The sequence below is a fragment of the Carex rostrata genome, chromosome 20 (assembly GCF_964058835.1).
Source record: "Carex rostrata chromosome 20, lpCarRost1.2, whole genome shotgun sequence".
In the NCBI taxonomy this organism is placed as follows: Eukaryota; Viridiplantae; Streptophyta; class Magnoliopsida; order Poales; family Cyperaceae; genus Carex; species Carex rostrata.
Window position 1 is genome coordinate 6,538,035 of NC_135937.1, and position 22,388 is coordinate 6,560,422.

At 32.7% G+C, this 22,388-nt stretch overlaps 2 protein-coding genes across 3 annotated transcripts; one reads left to right on the top strand and one right to left on the bottom strand.

Annotated features, from left to right (window-relative positions):
- Positions 1–3,292: 3,292 nt before the first annotated feature.
- LPA2 (low psii accumulation2) lies at positions 3,293–5,725 on the bottom strand. Its single transcript, XM_078322382.1, has 2 exons — positions 5,251–5,725; positions 3,293–3,593 (listed from the first exon to the last, which is right to left on the bottom strand). The coding sequence occupies exons 1-2, from the start codon at positions 5,663–5,665 to the stop codon at positions 3,451–3,453; spliced, it is 558 nt and encodes a 185-aa protein (XP_078178508.1). The 5' UTR covers positions 5,666–5,725; the 3' UTR covers positions 3,293–3,450.
- Positions 5,726–13,267: 7,542 nt separating this feature from the next.
- On the top strand, positions 13,268–20,720 carry LOC144572688 (beta-glucosidase 31-like). Of its 2 annotated transcripts, XM_078322351.1 has the most exons (13): positions 13,268–13,559; positions 13,688–13,751; positions 15,267–15,325; positions 15,404–15,479; positions 15,672–15,743; positions 16,071–16,158; positions 16,837–17,092; positions 17,607–17,722; positions 17,836–18,056; positions 18,439–18,464; positions 18,654–18,768; positions 19,406–19,511; positions 20,399–20,720. In XM_078322351.1, the coding sequence occupies exons 1-13, from the start codon at positions 13,434–13,436 to the stop codon at positions 20,613–20,615; spliced, it is 1,542 nt and encodes a 513-aa protein (XP_078178477.1). In that variant the 5' UTR covers positions 13,268–13,433; the 3' UTR covers positions 20,616–20,720. The 2 variants fall into 2 exon arrangements, with proteins under 2 accessions (XP_078178477.1, XP_078178478.1); XM_078322352.1 differs by lacking the exon at positions 19,406–19,511.
- Positions 20,721–22,388: the final 1,668 nt, after the last annotated feature.

Here is a 22,388-nt window from a genome sequence, read left to right on the forward strand (position 1 = left end):
AGACTCATAAAACGTTACCAACGTTTCTGGAAAACGTTATAACGTTTTAGCTCAATTAGCTCATTTTTGAGCTGCCACTATAAATAGACCGAAGGGATCACTTTCAAATCTAACCTAGCCGTCCCTAAACTTCAAAAGAGGCAATTTTCTGAGAGCTTGGTTCCACCATTGTTGATTGAGCTTAAAACTTCAATATCTCTCAATCAATCTCAAACAACCTCAAATCCACTTCACTAATCTCTAATTAGATTAGGTTAGAGTGATCTATTGAGTGTTTCTCTTGTTCTTGAGTAGCTCGTGTGACTTCCCTTGGTTGTAAAGGCTCGCCGGCGCTCATCTCTCGTTGGCCGTGACTTCCCGTTTTGTAAGGGCTCACGGTTCACAATTGTAATCCTTTCATATTGGGTAATAGAAAGGCGCACCTAGAAAGAGGTTGCGACGCCCCGGAGACGTAGGCCATTGTTTTACCGAACTCCGTTATCATCCCGCGTGTCAATTTCTCTAAACTCATCTCTTTTACTTTCAATTGCAATTAATTTTCAGTTGTTGTTCAATTAGAGGTGCCCCTTAGTGTAACACTTCTTCGTTTATATACGGATCACAATGGAAATCAATTTTTTTTTTATTTCCTTATTTCTCTTTCTTTGTTTCTATACATATTGGTGTGGGCAATTTAGAATATATTTTCAATATATAATATATCAATGCGTGTGTGTGTATTCTAAATTGGAAACAAAGAAGAAAAATAATATAAATTGGAAACAAAGAAGAATATAAATTGGAACGTGTGTGTGAATATATATTTCTCTTATAATATAATATGTGTGTGTGTGTATATATCATATACATACACACGATAACACTTTTTATTTATATTTTTTGATATCATATTATATGTCGATATTGAATTGTTTGTATGATATTTGATATTAGATTCGAGTTGAGCTATTATTTGATATCATTAGTACTTAAAAATAAAGAGTCACCACATCATCAAATTGTTATCATATATCACGATTAAAGATAATTAAAAATACAGAATCATATAAATTTTTTTATTAACATGTGTCTTGATTTTTAGTAATTATTATTTTTTATTGATATATTTGTTTCTTATAATATGTCACCGTTGCAACGCACGGGTATAATACTAGTATTTCTCTAATCTTTCACATATGGATTTGTAATGAAGAGCCGATTCATAAATTCAGTGTATCGTGTTCCATCAAATTTTTCACATCAGTATATAATAACCGACTAGTTTTAATACCTAAAGCCATTAATATTTTGTCAAATTTCAAAAAACGAGCATGGTCTTTTTTAAATTATTAATTTTTCTATTAATTTTTCAAATACAACCAAATAAAACGCCCATCTTGGACTACCAAATTTAAGATTTGAGCATAATGTTTCACATGAAAAAATAACCCATCAAAATACAACTTGATTCTCTTTTCAAAAATGTAATTTACCCACTACTTAAGAAGCTATCGTTTTTTCTTTTTTGGAAGAGTTTGCCAATCAAATTTTTAGATCTTTAGTTTTCTCCAACATCTTACATTCACAATTTTTTTAAGTTTTTATTTGTGTCCTTTATATAAGAATGGAATGTCGTTCGTTTAACTAGAATGGCCTAAAAATAAAAGAAAAGAATTGAATGGCCTCAAAATAAAAAAAATTGCCAATATTTTAAGCCTTTTTTTTACCATCTTTCATAAATTATAAAAAATAGTAAAAAAATTTCCAAAATTTCCAAAATTGGTATTCTACAAGTTCAATATATAACCAATTTACTAAGCCACTTAGTTTGAAGTTTCGAATTCGGTTTTTTGAAATTTGGATCGGTAGCACATTAGCCGAAGTGCTGCCGAAAGCATATTAGTCAATCTCTCTCTCTCTATCTATATATATATATATATAGTTAGGCTGGGGTGCTATGGATATCATAGTGGCCTCTATGCTACGGCTCAATATTCGAGTTTTCAAAATCCAAACGGTTGATCCGAACCGTTCATCTTATTCTCCATATTAATATCTGCTTGGAGACCAAATTTTACATTTTTCTGAATTTTTTTTACTATTTATTAAGTATTTTACAAAATTGTTGATCCAACGGTGGCTGCACAAAACAGTAAAACCGTTGGATTAGCGATTTTCAAAGTGGCTTAATAAATAGTAAAAAAATTCAGAAAATTATAAAATTTGGTCTCCAAGCAGATATTAATATGGAGAATAAGATGAACGGTTCGGATCGACCGTTTGAATTTTGAAAACTCGAATATTGAGCCGTAGCATAGAGGCCACTATGCTATCCATAGCACCCCAGCCTAACTCTATATATATATATATATATAAAGATGTTCAAATTGTATGTTTGTTCATTGTAATTTCATGCTTCACACGTTTTTCATGTTTATAATTGACAAGTAATTTTACACCCTTTTCTTGTCTTATGTTATCAATATACTAAATGTATCATATTCATATGAGATGTTGTTTTAAATTCTAAATGAGACGAAAATACAAACTACAATATATATGACTGTGTCACACACATATTTTACATTTTTAGTTGTTGAATTACCAACTAATATATTAAGGTTTTAAGATCAGTTCTATTTGTTTTCTGCATTACCTCTAAAAATATATCTAATGATCTAATGAATGTGCATGTCAAGTTGTCAACATAAAGTAGCTAAAATTCAATTGAGATGTTTTAGAATTGGTTCATAAAATAGTAGCTTTAGAAAGAAACTGAGAAGAGCAAAATATCAGAAATATTAAATGAAGAATTGCACAAAGAAGATGACAACTGTTTAAATTAGAAGAGCAACGGAATTTAAACACATTTCTTTTTATTTTCACTTTAATATATTTTGATTGCACATGTCTGATCAAATTATCCACTCATCTCCTTTGGATTATCTTTGTGAGATGTTTTTGGATTCTCATAAGCAATAGAGGGAAATATCTGAACCGTTCGATTATGTTAATGAATGGTTCAAATTATTTGAGGTCCATAGCAAAATTTGGAACATATAATATATCGTAATCCCAAAAGTAACCACTTTGCAAGTATGCATATTATACTTCCCTAGAAATTTCAAGTACTTTTGCATTGTTGAAATGGAGTGTTTACTAAAAAAGAATTAAGATATAGACCGTTTTATAAAAAAATAAGCTTAATTTTGTTAGACTACAATTACCAAAGCCCCTCTTTTCAAACTCACCACAGATGCTATCATGCAAAATGCCTACCTATAAGATCCCCGGTTTGGTTATTTCTCAGATAAATCAAAGGACAGTAATTGCCAAAGGTACAATTTTCAGTACCAAACATGTACACAAAAATGCCAGTATGCTAATCAGTAACCTGAACTAGATAACTACAATGTGAAATATCTCACATATCTTCACAAATTCACGGAGCAAACTCTCTAGTGCGCTCTCTTAACTTTTCTTCATTTTCTCAGCCTCAAGGTACTTGATAACACCATAACCAACTGATAAACCGAGAAACAAAAATACAGTTGGTGTGAAGGAAGGGTAAAGAAACTTCACGAAAAAATTATCCCACTCCTCTGGCAAAAAACCTGCACATGTATTCATCAACCGACATTATGTGATTACATATATAAAAAAATCAAGGTGCGGCATAATGGCACCAAGCTGTTTTCGCAAGAAAGAATAAATATCAATCTGAACATAGTAACAGCAATTTAATCAGGCAATGTAATATCAGTTTACACTTTAGGAAATGCCAGTTTAACTAATAGAGAGACCCAACTTTTCATTTTGGTAAAGTTCAACTAATAAACTTGAATTTACTAAAAATAAAACAATGAATTCTAACTAGTTGCAAAGGACAATTTGGAGAATAAAATGTTGTGTACGCAAGAAGAGTAATTGTAAATTTATAGGAAAGAAACAGGTTGAGAGAATTTCCTTTTCAAGTATCTGAGCTTAGGCATTACGACATTCTAAATGAACTTGCTTAATAACTCGTGTTGTCAGTTTATATACCAACTTAAGATACTAATACAATGAACCTAGAGATAATAAATAAGACAGCACCTCATCTCATGACATAGGCATTGTGCGTACCGATTAAAAAATAAATAAACATCACTTTTTCACAAACATTAAATTCACCAAAACTACCTCTTGGTTGAACGGCTACAATTTTTTTGTGGTAGAAGCGAGTTTACACTTCCAATGGCAATACTAAAAGAATGAGGCTATGGTAATGTGCATATTACGGATCGACCCATATCTCTAATTTCAAAGCTCAAACAGTCGATCGGAACTTCAAACATGATCTCCGCATGAAGATGTACTTGAAGACCCGATTTTACATTTTTTAAAGAATTGTTTATTATTTTTGTAGATAGGTAGAAAATCACTTGATCTAACATTCTGGACCAACCGAAAGTAGTGATTTTCTATGTATCTAAAAAAATAGTAATAAAGTTTTAAAAAATAAAAAATTCAGTCTCCAAGTACATTTTCATCTGAAGACCACGTTTAACGGTTTGGATCAACTCTTTGATATTTGAAAATAGAAATCCATAGCACGGGTCAGTCTGTAATATGCATATTACCATAGCCTCACTCATACTAAAACCCAAAATCGGACAAAAATCGAATCAAAGTATTACAATGTAGATTGGTACTGACCTCTTCTATAACACGGACCCCTGCTAGCTAAGGGTGTTCAAACGGTTCGGTTTGTTCAGTTTCTAACCGAACCAGAAAATTTCGGTTTAAATGGATCGGTTCGGTTTAGACTTCTCAAAACTAATTAAACCGAACCGACCGGTTTATATTGGTTTGACTCTAATATTATTGGTGTTATAATGATTTGATTAAAACAAACCGGACCGAACCAAACCGAACTTCAATTGTTGTGTATGACAATGTATTCTTTTCGTTAATAATGGTACCAATAAGTTTACTTCGGTTTGTTCGGTTCGGTTCTTAATCGGTTGATAGGTTTAATCGGTTCGGTTCTATTTTTGGAAACCGAAAAAAGTTTGGTTTAGTCATTTTACTTCTGTTTGAACCGAACCGACCGTTTGAAAACCCCTACTGCCAGCTGATACATACAAAATTAAACAATCTTCAACAAAAGTATATGGAGAAAGGTGAAGCTTATTGCTTGAGATAGAACAACAACCGACGCAATTGAGACTAATTAAACAATGTTGGCACAGAATGAAAAACCTACTAGAAGTCAGATACAGTTCTCACCTGAGGCAGCCAAAGCGATACCTTCCACCAAAATCACAACCCCTAACCCCAGCCACGCCAACAAAAACGCGCCTTCGCTCGCGCTCTTCTCTTCCTCCTTCTCCTCCGTTTCCTCTCGAGCTGTCGTGCCACCAATCTGTATCGGGTCTCTGCGAATCACAGTTTTGCCTTTATTATTTTTTTTCTTATTTTTCTTGCTAAAGTAAGTCAATTCATCAAGGGATGAAGGACTGTTGCTATTCGTTTTGCTCTCCGACGAGGAAGCTGGAGAAGAGTCGCCGGAGGCGGAAGACGAGTCAGGAGGCACCGCCCTTGAAGGTGAGAGGTGGGGCCTGAGAGAGAACCTAATGGTGTGGGAGAGAAAATGAGGGTCGAAATGGGAGAACCGAAGCAACGACGAAGAGATAGATGCCATTTGTGTTATCTTCTCTTCAAATTTCGAATGACTGTATTCTTTTATCAATTTAATTTTCGACCAGCCTTTTCGCGAATCCGTATACCCTCAGGTTACCTGACTGATTAGAATTGAATCGGACGGTCCAAAAATAGATTGGCACGCATCTCAAAGCACAAATAATCCTGCCCCCCAGTCATCCCCAATCCTGACCGGCTGAAAGTAAATCTGATCCGTTCGTTTCAATTGTGTTGAGTCAGGTACCTGGGAGAATACTGATCTCCTTTTCGCGAGTAAATATACTCTTGAGGTAATAGAATATTTCTGTTTATATATAAACCATCCGATCAGAATCCGAATCAATTCGGATGGGTTGCTCCCACCTCTTTAATATTCATGTGAATTCTGAATGGACGGTTAGAATCTAAAAGTAAGTTGTTATTTCAGACTGTGCTTCAATTGAAGGTACGTGGAGAGAGAGAAAGTGAAATTCACTGTGCGGAGGAGAGCTTTATTTTAGACTGCTTGGTCAGAGCAAATTCACTTGCTCTAAAAGGGAGAAAATGATAAAAAAATTCAAATATATCATTTGTTGAAAAAAATAAACTAAAAAATCATATTTTAAATTTTTAAATGTACAAATTGTTGAAAAAAATGGTCAGACCAAATTTTTTAAACTTTTAAATGTACCATTTGTTGAAAAAAAAAATCATCTTTTTTGAAAAATTTGATTTCTGCCAAAGCCGCATCTAACGGATACGGATCATTTACTGGGTTCACATCTAACGGATGAGGCCCCAGGATAGAGTCCGCACCTAGTGGATGGGGTCCCATTTTTTTTTTTTTTTTTTTTCCAGATGAGATTTATTTATTTATTTGGGTGCGGACTGTATACAGTGCATGAAATATGGGATAAATCCTGGGACATGGTCTGAATGAGAGGTACAGTGCCTAAAAAAGAATGGGTAGTTAGATTTGCTTGTGTGACTTGATTTGTGTGGAAGCAAAGAAATAATGTTGTTTTCAATAACCAGCTACTAGATACATTACTGGTAGCGACACGATGTATATAAGAGATGAAATTATGGCTTAGATATTGCTGAATGTGTGAAAGGGGGCTGGCCTTCAGAAGGAGACTGTACTGGTAAATAAAGTACAGTATAGAGGGCAGAGGAGACTAGAGTACTGGCACTGCTGCAGGCTGCAGCCGGGTGGGGGCTGAGGTAAACAGTTTCACATTTCTTATCAAAAACTATTTAATTTCTGTACTCCTTGGTAGGTACAGTAGGTACTACTAAGTAGGGCTGTAAACGAGCTGGCTTGGGCCGAGCTGGGCCTCAGCTTAGCTCGTTTATTTCGGCTCAAGCCTGGACCGAGCGAGCTGGACCTAGGTCACCCGAGCCAAAATCTCTGACTCAGCTTGTGACAAGTCAGCCCGAGCTAGCTCGCGAGCTGGCTCGTTGGGCTTTATTGGGTTGTTATTATACAAATTCAAAAATAAAAAAATAAGAAATCCCATTCAAAAAATTTAAGAAATTGTCCAGCAGGCACATCTTCAAGCAACTAAAGCCATATTCTTTCTTCCCAAACCGAAAATACATCAATTTTGCATAATTGCGTCTTTAAAAATGGGACTGGACTTAAAATTATACGGGACTAAACCCTAAATTCACTGTAGTTTAACAAGCCGAGCTGACCCCTGGCTCAGCTCGTTTATTTTGGCCCGAGCCTGAGCCGAGCTCGATCCACTACCGAGAGAGCTGTTGGCGAGCGAGCTAGAGGCGAGCCACGAGCCGCGAGCTTTTTTGACAGCCCTACTACCAAATTCTCAAAAAGACAAAAAAGCAAAACAAAAAGAAACTGTCTCTCATCACTCATGTAGTATCACAATCTGGGCCTTTTGGGCCATTTTTTTTTACTTCTCTCACCACCTATGTGGCACGACTAGCTGAGGCATCTTCCCTGAGACCCTGAAGCATTTTATTTTTGGCATTTCTGTTATTCCCTGAAGCATATTCACAAATTCGCTCTGAAGATCTTTGCACATTGCTATCGTCACACAATAAATTGCTTGATTAGAATAACTTATCTTATATTTATTCACATGTTTCTGTCCTGTGTCCACCAGTGCAGCAATATAATGTCTGAAAAAAAAAATTGCAATTCATAAAAATAAAGAATAAAACTGTGGGAACAACTATGAGTGAGTCTATGGTACTATGCATATTACGATTTGGCACCGTGCTACGGCTCTATATTCGAGTTTTCAAATCCTAACGGTCGATCCGAACCGTTCATCTTGTTCTCCATATTAATATGTGTTTGGAGACCAAATTTTACATTTTTTGAAATTTTTTTTACTATTTTTGTAGATTTATTGAAAATCACTGTTTTTGGATGGTCCAGAATTTTCAGATCAAGTGATTTTCTAAATATCTAAAAAAATAGTAAAATTTTTTCAAAAAATGTAAAATTTTGTCTCCAAACACATATTAATATGGAGAACAAGATGAACGGTTCGGATCGACCGTCAGGATTTGAAAACTCGAATATAGAGCCGTAGCACGGTAACAACCCGTGATATGCATAGTACCATAGACTCACTCAACAACTATTGTTGTAACAGAACATTTTCCCTCTCTTTTCTTTCTCCTTCCCTTATTAATTCTGTTTATATAATTTGATATTAAGTTCTAGAACATCTACGTTCTGATTGAAATATGACTATAAATAACTAAAATTTATTTGAAGTTAATTTCAAAAATACTTTACTCATGTAATTAATTTTGATTGCTTTTAGCAGTCAAAATTTAATAAAATTCGCATACATCCCATAAATTAATTTCTGAATGATAAGCGCATAAAATTTAATATTTCTATCAACAGACCTTTTTGAAAATAATTTCATCAAAGCAAATCTTTCTATTTATAAAATTACTATACACTCATACAAATGAAATAATGATTACGTATAATTTAAAATTACAACAAAATTATCAACGCAGAAGTTCAGTCTGAATCAAAAATTTAAATAGCGTTTATTGCGTCATAGCAAAATAGTAAAAAAAAAAAATATTACCATATTGTGCTGCTATATCGCTGATGGCATCATAATTTTTATAGTCCGAAAACGTTATAACAACACTCTAACACGCTATTTAGAACCTGACTGTGAAGAAAATGAGACCGAATCGTCTGCCCCCCGGGGGGCAGGAAATTCCTGCCCCCAGAGTCACTGCTGTTGGGCCCTTATTTAAAAACAGTAACAATACTTAAACCCTTTAACAGTAACCGGTTCCACCCTGCAGTGACTCTGGGGGTAGGAATTTCCTACCCCCGGAGGGGACAGGTGATCTGGTTCCGAAGAAAATGTCCTAAAACAACACAAAATAAAAGTCGTACAGCCACTTATGTTTCGTAAAAAGACAGATCAATTTAAAAGCAACTTTTGAATTGTGCACGCTATTTAATGAAACAAAAAAAATTGCATTTCTTCGACCTTAGATTTGCTTTTGTTTTTAGCTGGTCATGGTCCATGTTTCTCTCCTCCAAGCGTTTTCCCCAATGGGAATTTCTCTACATTTGGCGTGTTCGGATTTTACTGTTTACATGGGAAAAAAAAAATTCACTCAGACTGAATTTTTTTTCCCCCCACATAAACAGTAAAATTTAGTTAAAATTTTTTACAATCTCATTCCTATTCCTATTCCCGCCCGTCTGCCGAACACGCCCTTATAAATGGAACACTATTTTCTTGAATTTGCTTTCTACCGTCAAGTACCAATCAATGCAATGCAATTCAGTTGATACGAGTATTTTAGAAAAGATAAATAATTTTTTTTGGTGGAGGCCAACAATTCAAATTTGCATTTTATATATCATAATTCTTAATTTGTTGAATCTATATATCATTTTCAGGAAGATGGTGGTGGTGAGAAAATTATTTTACAAGTTTGAGGTCAATTTTGAATTTTTTTTTTATGCTTTGTATTAAAGTATTAAAAATGTACTATATAAATTCAGTTCACTTTTGAAAAATTATTCAGAGAATTCCTTTAATAAAAATAAATAAATGAGTCGAAGCAACACCAATTTAACCCTAGTTTATATTGATAACGGATCATATTAATTTAGAAAAAATATGAAAAAAAGAAAATAACTGCAGTGATACACATTTATTTTTTGGTGATCTCAAAATTTGTTGTTAAGGAATTAATTGGCTCGTCATCGGATCATACTGATTTCCTAACAATATCTCTTGTAAATTGTTCACTTGTAAAAGAATGTTGAATCATTTTTTTTTTTTGCCACGGAGGCAATGTTTAATAATAGTAGCATAAATAAAAAATTTAATAGCTGAATTAAGATTTTATTTAAAAAAAATATATGTATGTATGTAATGTGTTCGTGACGGTTGTACACGAACACGAGTCAGTTCGAGCTGTGTTAGGCAAAGTTTGAATTCGGTTTGAGTTCAATGAGTCGAGCCGTTTCAAGCTTTATTTTACCGTGTATAATTGTATTTCTAGTACTAGTGGGTGAATTTTTTTTATAAATTATAATTAGAAAAAAAAATTATGGAACCAACATGATTTTTTTTTTTAACAAAAATCATAAGAACCGAAATGCCATTTCGGTCCCTTTTTTTGGGGGGGACCGAAATGGCATCTTGGTCCCAGCCGTTTTCATAGATTTCGAAAAAAAGAAATACGTTGAAAAATTGTAAAAATACCTGGGATCAAAATGTCATTTAGGTCTCAAAAAAAAAAAAAAAAATAGAACCGAAATGATATTTTGGCTCTTATAATTTTTGTAAAAAAAAAAATAAGCATGCTGGTTTGATAAAATTTTTTTTTCTAATTGATTTATAAAAAAAATTCCAACTGGGTCTACGTCTCTGTCCTAAAAATTCCTACTGGTAAATTTTCAAACAAAACTTCTTATATCACGGCACGGGTATTAATCAACAAAGATATTGTACGCAAGACTGGAGAGAATCAGAGAAATTCTAAACAAAGTCATACAAATTTGCAGTGACCTGTTGGTCCCACAAGAGAGAGTACTACACAGCAAAAAAACAAAAAAGAAGAAGAAAAATTGAATAAAATTATTATACTTTTCGTCATGTTGCCGACTGCTGACTGCCGAGCAAGATATAAAATTATTATAATTTTCGTCAAACATGCAGATCACACATTTTAATTATATATATAATTCTTAAATATCTGTTAATCCTCAACATTTTTTTTATTCTATATAGAGAGTGATTTTTTACACATCTTAAAAAATAGCAATTTTTTTTAAAAAAAAATCTAAAATTTCTCTAAGTACATTTTTAAATGGAGACTATGTTAACAATTTGAATTAATTGTTTACATTTTAAAAATAAGAAGGGTTCAAATGTCTCTATTTTTTTTAAAATAAAAGCTTTAATAACTCAAAATCTAAAACTTAAGAGTCAAAATAAAACCGTTGGATATGATCTTCATCATTTTATCTATACACGTGAAAAAATTATAAAATTTGAACTTTATTTTGGTTGTCATCAAGAGCTTGTAAAAATGTACTAATGTGGATAATTTAGAGAAGTTAATTTTTCAACTTATTGATTTACATAAAAATGAGATTGAAATATGATAACTTTTTATGAGCAAATAGACAAAATAACATAGATCATATCCAACGGTTTTATTTTAATTTTTAAATTTTAGATTTTTAAACTATTAAAGTTTTTAAAAATGAAGACATGATAAAGACACAACAAATAGAGATATTTGAAACGTTCTCTTTTCTTTAAAAATAGAAAAAATAGAGATATAAATTGATAGAATGAATTCATAATATACAATCACAACCTCGCTCGAATTAAAAAAATATTTCATCATTATAAAGCCATATAAACTGTTCGGATTGAATAGGACGTCAATTGATTTGCAAATAGTCAATACAATACAAGGCGGTTATGTCATTACCTTGCGTGGGATTCAAATCTGCTTCTTTTTTTAAGAAAAAGAGCATCCTTCTATTCTTTCATCTGAACCGTTCAAAATTGGTCGTACGGTTTTAATTACATTTGATTTGTTTTAATATATTATATTGATATAAAAAAAAAATAATTAAAACCATCAGATCAATTTTGAACGACTCGAATGGAGAAACAGAAGGGTGCTCCTTTTCTCAAAAGCAGATTTGAATCCACCTTGCGTGGCCATTTTTAGAAAGCAAAAAATATTTGGGAGAAAGGACTTTTCTTAATTTACTTATATATTATGTACTGTGTAGTGTGTGTACCATTTAACAAGAGTCGTCATCGTGTACGTAATTAGCGCAACCAAGCAAACAAACAAACAATCCTTGTCCGGTCTTCTAGAGTCTACACTTGCCAGGCTGCCACGTACCATATAAAAGATTTTCTGTGACAAATAACGTGTTATGTGGCTTCGTGTTGTAGCCATAATTGTGCTTCTAAGTTCTAATCATAGACTCATAGTTACTAGATACGTGATTAATTCCTTTTTTCAACGTTTTTGAACCGAATGCTAAATAAAATGCAAAAAAACATATCATTCCTTTTTTATTCACGCATAAAACACATATAAAACACGAATCACGAATTATTCGTATTTTTTTACCTAAAATAATTTTTTGGGGTTTTTTTTTGCTTCCTTGTGGTATCGAATTATTCCCGAATTATACTCAAATTATTTTCGAATCACGAACTTTTGATCCCGCTGAACTAAACTTGAACCATTCATTTGTTACTATGCTTCTAATGAAGTATTTTTCAAAGCAAGAGAAATATAAAAAAAGTTAATGAGAAAATGAATGAAAAGAAATTAAATTTAGAGTTACATCGTATATATTTTGAATTTTTTATTATGAATAAAACGATAACATACTACACCTCATTCCATTATGAATATACATTGTATATATTAATGACAGATCTACTTTAAAGAAATGGAGTCAATTAATTTAGATTTTTTTTCAAATATTTTTTACTTGTGTCTAACTTTTTATAAATTGTAGAGTAAAATTGATCTCCATTCGTAGTAAGAATTTTTTATATTTTATATGATTGACTACATTCACTTATTCGCATTTAACCCTTCATAATTTAAAAGTCTAGTTCCGCCTTTAGTATATATAATTTTAATTTTTATTATTATTTTATGAGTACAATTAGAGTGTTCTTAAACTCACCAAACTCTTTCATGAACTAAAAAACATCCTAAATCTACTCTCATAATATTCTGTCTGTATCTTTACTTGTTAAGCTAACGAAGTAAAACTTTACTTGTTAAGCTAACGAAGTAAAACTTTACTTATACTCATCTTCAATATACCAATAAAAAAAATCTTATCCATATTTATTTTAGAACATCTACATCCCAGCAACTCAAATAAGTTTTTAAATAACTGTTAAGATCTCTAAAGTTTCTAACCAATTATTTGACCAATATAGAGTTTATAAACAATTTCTTAATAAGAAATTCTCCCACATCTTTGAAACTGAATTAAAAACTACCATATCAAATTAAAAAAGTTTGTCATTAACACCCCTAGCCATAACAATCTTTAGTTTTGCTGCTTTTTTTTTTTTTTTCTGAATCAAATTGACTCGTTTCAAGTAAACACAACAGAGTTTTTCCACCTCAAAATTGAGCGTTTTGTTCTATAAATGATATCAGACCCTCAATTCTCCCAGTTGCCACTGGATTTCGCTCCCAATTTCCAAAGGTGGGAAAAGGAAATAAGCAGAGAAGAATAGAGCGGTTTGATTGTTTCTATGGAGAAGAGGTTCCATTTCTCTCTCCTCTGCGCTCTATCTCTTTACTCTGTTTCAGTGGCGGCGCTCAGTCGAGACGACTTCCCGCCAGGTTTTATCTTTGGCGCCGGAGCTTCTGCTTACCAGGTGTCTCTTTCTTTTCTCTTTTCTGAATTTGAATTACCAAACTCAGTCTAGAGTAGATGAATAATGCTGTGGCATTCGCAGAAAGAAATTAGTTCGAATTAGTGATGTTTGTTTGTTGGGAATTGAAGGTAGAAGGAGCGGCAGCAGAAGATGGCAGGAAGCCTAGCATTTGGGAGCCCTTCTGTCATGCTGGTATTTATTTATTTATTTATTTATTTATTATTATTATTATTATTATTATTATTATTATGATGGTGGTGATGATGATGATGATGATGATTATTATTATTATTATGATTATGATTATGATTATGATCATGATTCATGATCATCATAATCATGATCATGATCATCGTAATCATGATCATAATCATATAATAATGATGATCTTCATATGATGATGATGATCATCATCATCATCTTCATTATTATAACCTCACCTCTTTTATGCATCTCTTACATTCACTCTGGATGTGTTTATACTTTATATATATATTTTTTAAAATGTCATAGTTAATGATTAACATGTTTATATATATATATATATAGATGGGCTATGGTGCATTGGACCATAAATTACCGATTCAAAGTCCAAATTACTGATCCAAGCCGTTCATCTTGTTCTTCATATTAATATGTGCTTGGAAACCAAATTTTACATTTTTTGGAATTTTTTTACAATTTTTTTAGATTTATTGAAAATCTGGATAAACAGTAAAAAACAGTAAAAATTTCTGGACCACCGGATCAGCGATTTTCAAAGTGGCTTGATAAATAGTAAAAAAATTCCAAAAAATGTAAAATTTGGTCTCCAAGCACATATTAATATAGAGAACAAGATGAACGGTTTGGATCGGTCATTTGGACTTTGAATCGGTGATTTATGGTTCAATGCACAAGGGTGCCTATGCATTGCAATGCACCATAGCCCATCTCTCTCTCTCTATATATATATATATAGGGCACGGCTAAATTGCTGCCAGCAGCATTTCAGCCGGAGGTGCTACCGGGGCTTTTTTTATTTTCCGATGTCCAAACAACAAATCCAGAGTTACAATTATTAGATATTAGTATTCATTGGCAACGGTTTCTCAAAATATACGAAATTTTTTTAAGAAACAAAAAAAATATAAACATGTTGTTTTTCCTTATAAATTGGTTGTGTATCAATTTTCATGCAATTTTACTATCATATGATATTTCATCAAATATCATTAAATATGGATAGTTGCAAATTTCATTTTTTGAACGGTGAAACTTTCATTACATTTCATTATTTTTCATGATATGATTATAAAGTATAGATTATATTTTGCTCGCAAGATTTTAAAATTGTAAGTTATTTTTTTTTACCATAATATAACAATTATTATTAATTAATTTTAAAATTGTCAATGGATTCCGCCCTGTAATAACAATAATTATAAAATTAATCAATAATAATTGTTATATTATTAACATTGTTATTATTAATATATTATAATAATTAAATATCATCATCATCCTCGTTTATGCCATCTCTCTCTTGTGGGCCCATCAAATATTATATTGTATTATTTTTAATTATACCACTGCGACAATCATTGATATGATAAGCGAGAATATCTATTTTGGGAAGTATTATTGAAATGCCACATTGCAGGAACCATCTTGTTTTTGCTACTGTTGTTCTTCCAAATTGAAATTGAGAACTCATTTTACTGACAGGGTTTGAAATTGATCACAGCGATGGAGATGTGGCAGCTGACCAGTACCATAAATATAAGGCAAGCTTAAAATGTTTTGGGTTTTGAAGCACACAAGTTATAAACTTATAATAAATAATAACTTATTTTTGTTTGTAGGAAGATATAAAGCTAATGCATGAAACAGGCCTTGATGCATATAGATTTTCTATTGCTTGGCCTAGACTCATTCCAGGTAAATTTTCTATTATCATGCCCATGAATTATTTTATTTTTATTTTTGTTTTGAAGAATTTATTTTGTAGTACACATACCTTACCAGATGATAAATGGTGCTGTTGGAGCTAATGCAATTGGACTTCTTTAACTATAAATTTAATTAATCAAGATTATTGCTGACTTGTTTATAAAATGTAATGCAATGCAGATGGGAGAGGAGAGGTTAATGCTAAGGGATTGGAGTACTATAACAATTTTATAGATGAGCTCATAAGTTATGGTATGATATTTGGAACTCAATTATATAACCACATAGAAGGGTTCCTTATCTATTTTTTCCTTTAATTTCTTCAAAATGATGAGCGATATAAGCTATTCCATGAAGTTAAGGACAAAGAATAGAAATCACAATCTAAGAAAAGCAATATATAATGTGAAAAAGGAGAAGTATACTCAACCATGGTACATGAACAATCCCAAAAACGCAATCAGATGTCAAAGATGACAAGTGCCTGTTATTGACTATTGGCCGAAATTCATGTTCACTTTCTGAATTTTTTTTATTTTCTGAAATAAAATGTTTCAAACTCTTTAACTTGTCATATAGGGATACAGCCGCATGTTACACTATACCACTTTGATCTCCCTCTGGCTCTTCAAGAAGAATATAATGGGCTTTTAAGCCCCAAATTTATGTAAGAATTTTTCTTGCATCCTTATTTTCAGACTTTAGTATTTCATTCTAGCAAAACAAACAATAATATAAAAAAAAAAACTATCTATTAACACATGAAACAGGCAAAATCTGAATCAACTATCTAATTAAAACCTCAAAAAAAATTCGATCGCAATCACATCTTAGGATCATCTGGTGACCCAAAATAATATCTGAGTTAGGCTATGGTAATATGCATATTACGGATCAACCCGTTATATGCATTTATATCTCTATTTTCAGAGTTTAAATAGTCGATCCGAACTGTTAAACATGATCTCCATGTGAAAATATACCTGAAGACTAAATTTTACATTTTTTTAGAATTTTTTTTTACTATAATTTTAGATAGGTAGATCATCACTTGATTTGAAAGTTCTGGACCATCCAAATCAAGTGATTTTCTACCTATCTAAAAAAATAGTAAAAAAATTCTAGAAAATGTAAAATTTCGTTTACAAGTATCCATATGGAGATCGTGTTTAACAGTTTACGACTATTTAAACTCTGAAAATAGAGATATAAATGCATATTACGGGTCAATCAGTAATACACATATTACCATAGCCTCACTCATAATATCTAATAGGAGTGAGCCAACCTCATAACCAGAGTGGTATCAAATGAACTTACAATCTGATAATTTTACAAATACTAGAGACGACTTCACCGCATATGCTGATGTGTGTTTCGAGGCATTCGGTGACAGAGTGAAGCATTGGGTTACAGTCAATGAGCCTAATATAGAACCAATAGGGGGGTATGATGGGGGGTTCCTCCCGCCTCAACGCTGCTCCTATCCCTTTGGTGTTAACTGTACCGGCGGCAACTCCACAGTTGAGCCGTATATTGTTGCTCACCATTTGTTGCTTGCGCATGCGTCGGCTGCCAATCTCTATAAAGAGAAGTACCAGGTTTGCAATTGTTTTTGTGTTAGGCTTTGGTGCATAGGGCAAATTGGTCCGTATTATGGATCGATATCTCTATTTTGGAGGTCCAAACAATTGATCCGAACTGTTCGACATGATCTTCATATGAAAATAATGTACTTGTAGATCAAATTTTATATTTTTTTACTATTTTTTTTAGATAGGTAGAAAATCACACGATCTAAAAATTCTAGACCATTCAAAGGTAGTAATTTTCTACCTATGTTAAAAAATAATTAAAAATCTAAAAAATATAAATTTAGTCTGCAAGTACATTTTCACATGGCGATCAAGTTGAACAGTTCAGATTGACTATTTGGATGGAAACAAAAATATTGATCCGTAGTACTGACCAATCTGCACTAAGCTAGTACCATACTCACTCTTAGATGTTTTCAATTTGTGTTGTTACTCGTTCTAGTTTTGTTGTCTCAAACATGCAAATTTGCAATATGGTCAATGTGACACGGAGTGTTTTTGAATTTTTATTTCAATGTAGGAGACGCAAGGGGGTAAAATAGGAATTACACTACTAGGTTGGTGGTACGAGCCTGCCACAGAAAATCCAAAAGACATAGCTGCTGCCAGAAGGATGGTTGATTTTCACATAGGATGGTTTGTCAAAAGAACTTTCTATATCTAATTTCATTTTTTGTTGCTATTTCTTTGTATTTTCTGCGAAACTTAATTTATTTGTCAATTGTAACATGACAATTTTTTTTAACTAGGTTGCTTCATCCACTGGTATATGGGACCTATCCACCTGTAATGCTAAAAAATGTTGGTTCTAGGTTGCCATCACTTTCTGAAGAGGATTCCAGGAGGGTAAAAGGGTCTTTTGATTTTGTTGGATTCAATCATTATGTTGTTTTTTATGTGGAAGCCGATACGAGCCAGCTTGAGAAACAAGTTCGCGACTACAGGCTTGATGCAGCCGTAAAATATGCAAGTAAGTCGGTACATTAAGCATTGTTTGGTACTGCAACAAGGTCAAAATATTACATTGAACAAATTTCTTTACAATATTTATTTCATTAATGTAATGCCTCAACTCTAGCATTTCTAAGGAAGAAATAAAACAATATAATACACATACTACTCAGTGATTGCAGTACTAAACAACAAGTATTTTCCATCTTTTTAAAGATGCGGACTTTCGTTATTATACAAAAACAACAAAAATTGTTGGTTGACATTTATTGGTACAGAAGCCTGTTAACAGAGTTCAATGATGTGATCTTTTGCCAACTGACGTCTTTTGCGTGAAATTATTTTTACTATGTGCAATTGGTTCGGATAATGACTTAATACTAATATTTTCCTTTTTATAGGTGGTCCTTTTGCAAGACTACAGAAGGTATGTCTCAATCTAAACATTCTATAAGTAATAATTTTTTTCTCTTATTAGTGTTTGAGTTCAAGAGTTGGTATTTGGCCATTTTAAGTGTATGTTAATTGATATTGGTATCTGATACAGGTTCTTGTTACATAAACAAATAGCAACACTGGTAAATTTCTAAAGTTTTTGTCTATTACAAATGAACAGGGTCCTTTGCGTAAAGTTACTGAAGGAATACCGGCAGAACCGTGGGCTCTTCAGAAATTGTTGGAGCACGTCAAAGTATACTATGGGAATCCCCCAGTTATGATTCATGAAAATGGTACTCTCCTACATTTTCTCAGCTTTTGGTTTGTCACCTCTCAATCCAAAAATGGGCTTACTGTCACTACTTTTTTTTTTATATTAAAAAGTTTTATAATAAGCTTTTGGTTCAAAATAATTATAGTTTATGTGCCGCACTGAACTTTTTGTCCCACCATATGGTATTTTTTTAGTTTCATCCCCTGACCAGTGACCTCTAGGTTGGATTAATTTGCAAATTAAATTGAAAAAAAAAAAAAAACAGTTGCATGCTTTAACATTAAATTAAGCTTATACAGAGGATAAAATTATGTGATCTCGGTACCTGCAGCAACTGCCTTGTACTCTAAACTAGCCTGGTGGAAATGAAAATTTATTCTTTTCCCATAACTTCCATTGTTTGATTTTATCTTAGGTATATACAGTGAGCCCCCAACATGGAATGTTCAAAGGGCAAAAGTATTTTAGATTTTACTTTCATTAAACATGAAATAAGAATCAAAGTTTTCAAATCATCTCGAGTGATAGGCACTATATGCCTTAGACAACCGTTCTAGCTTAGTTGTTATTTTTTATATATTATTTTGCCACATTTAAAATAAACAAACATTCACAAAAAAATAAAAGTATAATTTTGTTCTCATTTGATGATCCAGGAAATGCTGAGGCAGTCGACTCTGCAAACCCAAAAATGATCTATGAAGATGATTTTAGGATAGATTTCATAAAGCAATATTTAGAAGCACTAAGTCTCTCAATAAGGTAACCCCTGAGCTCATACTAGCTCCTTCATAGCAGTAAATTATTATCATTTGGAATAAATCCTTGAAAAAATAATTGGAAATATTTGCTGGTAGGTACCAACTACAGAGATGATGTTAACAATAACTTGTCATCATCATCATCATCATCATTAACTACCCCCACTACTTTCTATCGTTAATCTTTTGGACCTTGGCATACAACTAAAAATAGAAGGGGGAATTCATGTATACCCCTCCAGAAACCTCAAAATTCTGTATAGCCCCCTCTAAAATTGATATCATATTTACCCTTCTAAATTTCAAAACTCACAAATTTATTCGATTATTGATTTTTCTATTAAAATCATTTTAAATTTATATGGTACCCATTTTATCCTTTATTAAAAAAAATAAAAATATGTAATTTGTTTAAGAGAAATATTTTAGTCTTTAATGAGTTGGTTTTGAGAGCAAATGGTTTATTTTCTTGCTTGTGACGCACATACAAGCATGTCTAAATGCAATTGCGTATGCATCACAAGTAGAGAAATGAATCATTTGTCCTCAGAGACTGATCAATTAGTAGATGAAACATTTTTCGACGACATATTTTTATTTTTAATAAAGGATAAAATGGGTACTTCATAAATTTAAAATGAGTTTTTATTGAGAAGTCAATAAATTGGGTAAATTTGTGATTTTTAGACATTTTGAAGGGTAAATATGATATTATGAATTTTAGAGGGAGAAGTACGTAATTTGAGGTTTTTGAGGGGTAAATAGAAAGATATATACATTTGGCAATACTGAAATATACCCTGCATAAATGGTTAGTCCACAAATCATCAAGATAAACAATTTGCTAATCGTTGACTAAAAATCTTGTCTCATTCTTTATTTGTACAGGAATGGATCAAACACACAAGGCTATTTTGTATGGTCTTTTATTGATACCTTTGAATTTCAGTTCGGCTACACAGCCCGGTTCGGGCTCTATGGGGTTGATTTCACGTCTGAGGCGAAGACAAGGTACCGGAGAAAATCAGCCCAATGGTACGCCCAGCTTTTGGGTGGTAACAGACTTAGGAAAAATACATCAGAGCGAGATGTATATGATGAATAAAAATTTTCTTTTCCCATAAAGCATCCTTGTATATGTATAAGAATACTGTATTCCACGGATACGGCGACATGTCATTTTTGAAAAATTCTATCCAATATGTCAATTTTAATGCTGGTCGGACGGTTTTGGAGCTAGTAGGAGCCAAAAGTAGGTCTGATGGGCATCGGACCTACTCCGACCTCCTTGCTCGAACCCTCACCAGGTCCTCTGTATTATCTCACCGTTTGAATTTGAATTCAAACAATCTGATCAGGATCTAGGCCAATATAGTCCTTGACCTGTAATGCACGGGCTCTTTTTAAAGTTATGCTAAATATATAACGAACGAACTGAATTTAAACTCAAACGATGATATACTTTATGTAATATGAATTCCTATTTCTGAGCGTGGCGTAGGCACATATATATATATACCTTTGGTTGCTCTGACAGTTGCCACATTGTTTTCCTTCTCACTAGCAACTGACCTTAATATATAACTAATATGCACAAATATTTTTTTATTGATAAATTAAAAATACAATACAATATAAACAAATAATTTAGCACCATCTTCAAATCTACATCCGTCTCATTGGATTTTACGGACCGGTTCTGTACCGGCCGGGTTTTTCAATACACCAGCTGCCGGGTACAAGTAGCAAGAAAGAGAGATGTATATTAATAAAAAGATTGATATAAATTATAGCGATTCTAAAAATTAAAAATTAAAAGAGTTTAGATCGGTGTCTAACCGATCTAAACCGATTTTTTTTAAAAATAACCACATAATAAATAAATTTATTAAAAATAACCACATTTGAACTAAATTTAAAAAAAATACCCAGGTCGCTAATAATATCCGCGCTCCAGGCTGTAAATTACAGATCCGCCACACGAATCTTGAAGCAAACCCGCGGCTCCGAATTTTTGGTTCGAAGCACGGAAAATATGCGCGGGCCGACCCTTTAATTTCAGATCCGAAACACAGATCTTGAAGCAACCTTTCTTCTCCAAACCCTCACCCGTGCTCTCTGTCCGCCACTGGCCCCTTGCTCCGCCGAATCCCACCCGCCACCTCTCTTTTGCTCCGCCAAACCCTACCCGTCGCTCTCTTCTTGCTCCGCCCTACTCCATTGTTGCTCCGGCCCGCTCGATTCTTCCCTTCCTCTCTACATTGCAAGGTGGCAGTGGTGGCCGGTGAACCAGCAGAGGCGGCTGATCAGATCGAAGTCTCGATTTTCTATTATTAATTTGTTAGTTTCCTCTTTCAATTAGTTTAGTTTGATTTTCCTCTTAATTTGTTAGTTTAGTTTGAATTTTTATTGCAATAAAAAAATTGGTGGTTTGAGATTGAAAATATTGTAGAATTAGATATAGGAGGTGTGTATTCAGATTCGTGCTAGATTACAACTGACGACTCAGATCTCATTCTACTCAGTTAGGTATTGCACTAAGTATGCATGTGGGTTACCATGGTTGATTTTTCTGACATGGTTGATTTACACATTATATATTGGAATATATGGATTTTTTTCTGACATGTTTGATTTATTTGTGAAGAATTATAGTAGAGCATTTGTGCTTTTCTGTGTGATTAATTGCCTCTGTAAAATTTAGTAAAATTGACTTGTAATTATGCATTTTTTCTGAGATGGTTGATTAATTGCCTTGTAAAGTTTAGTAAAATGCTATACTGTAAAGTTTAGGGATGTGCATATTTATTAAAAGAGTGAGGCTATGATAATATGCATATTACAGATCGACCTGTGCTATGGATTCATATCTCTATTT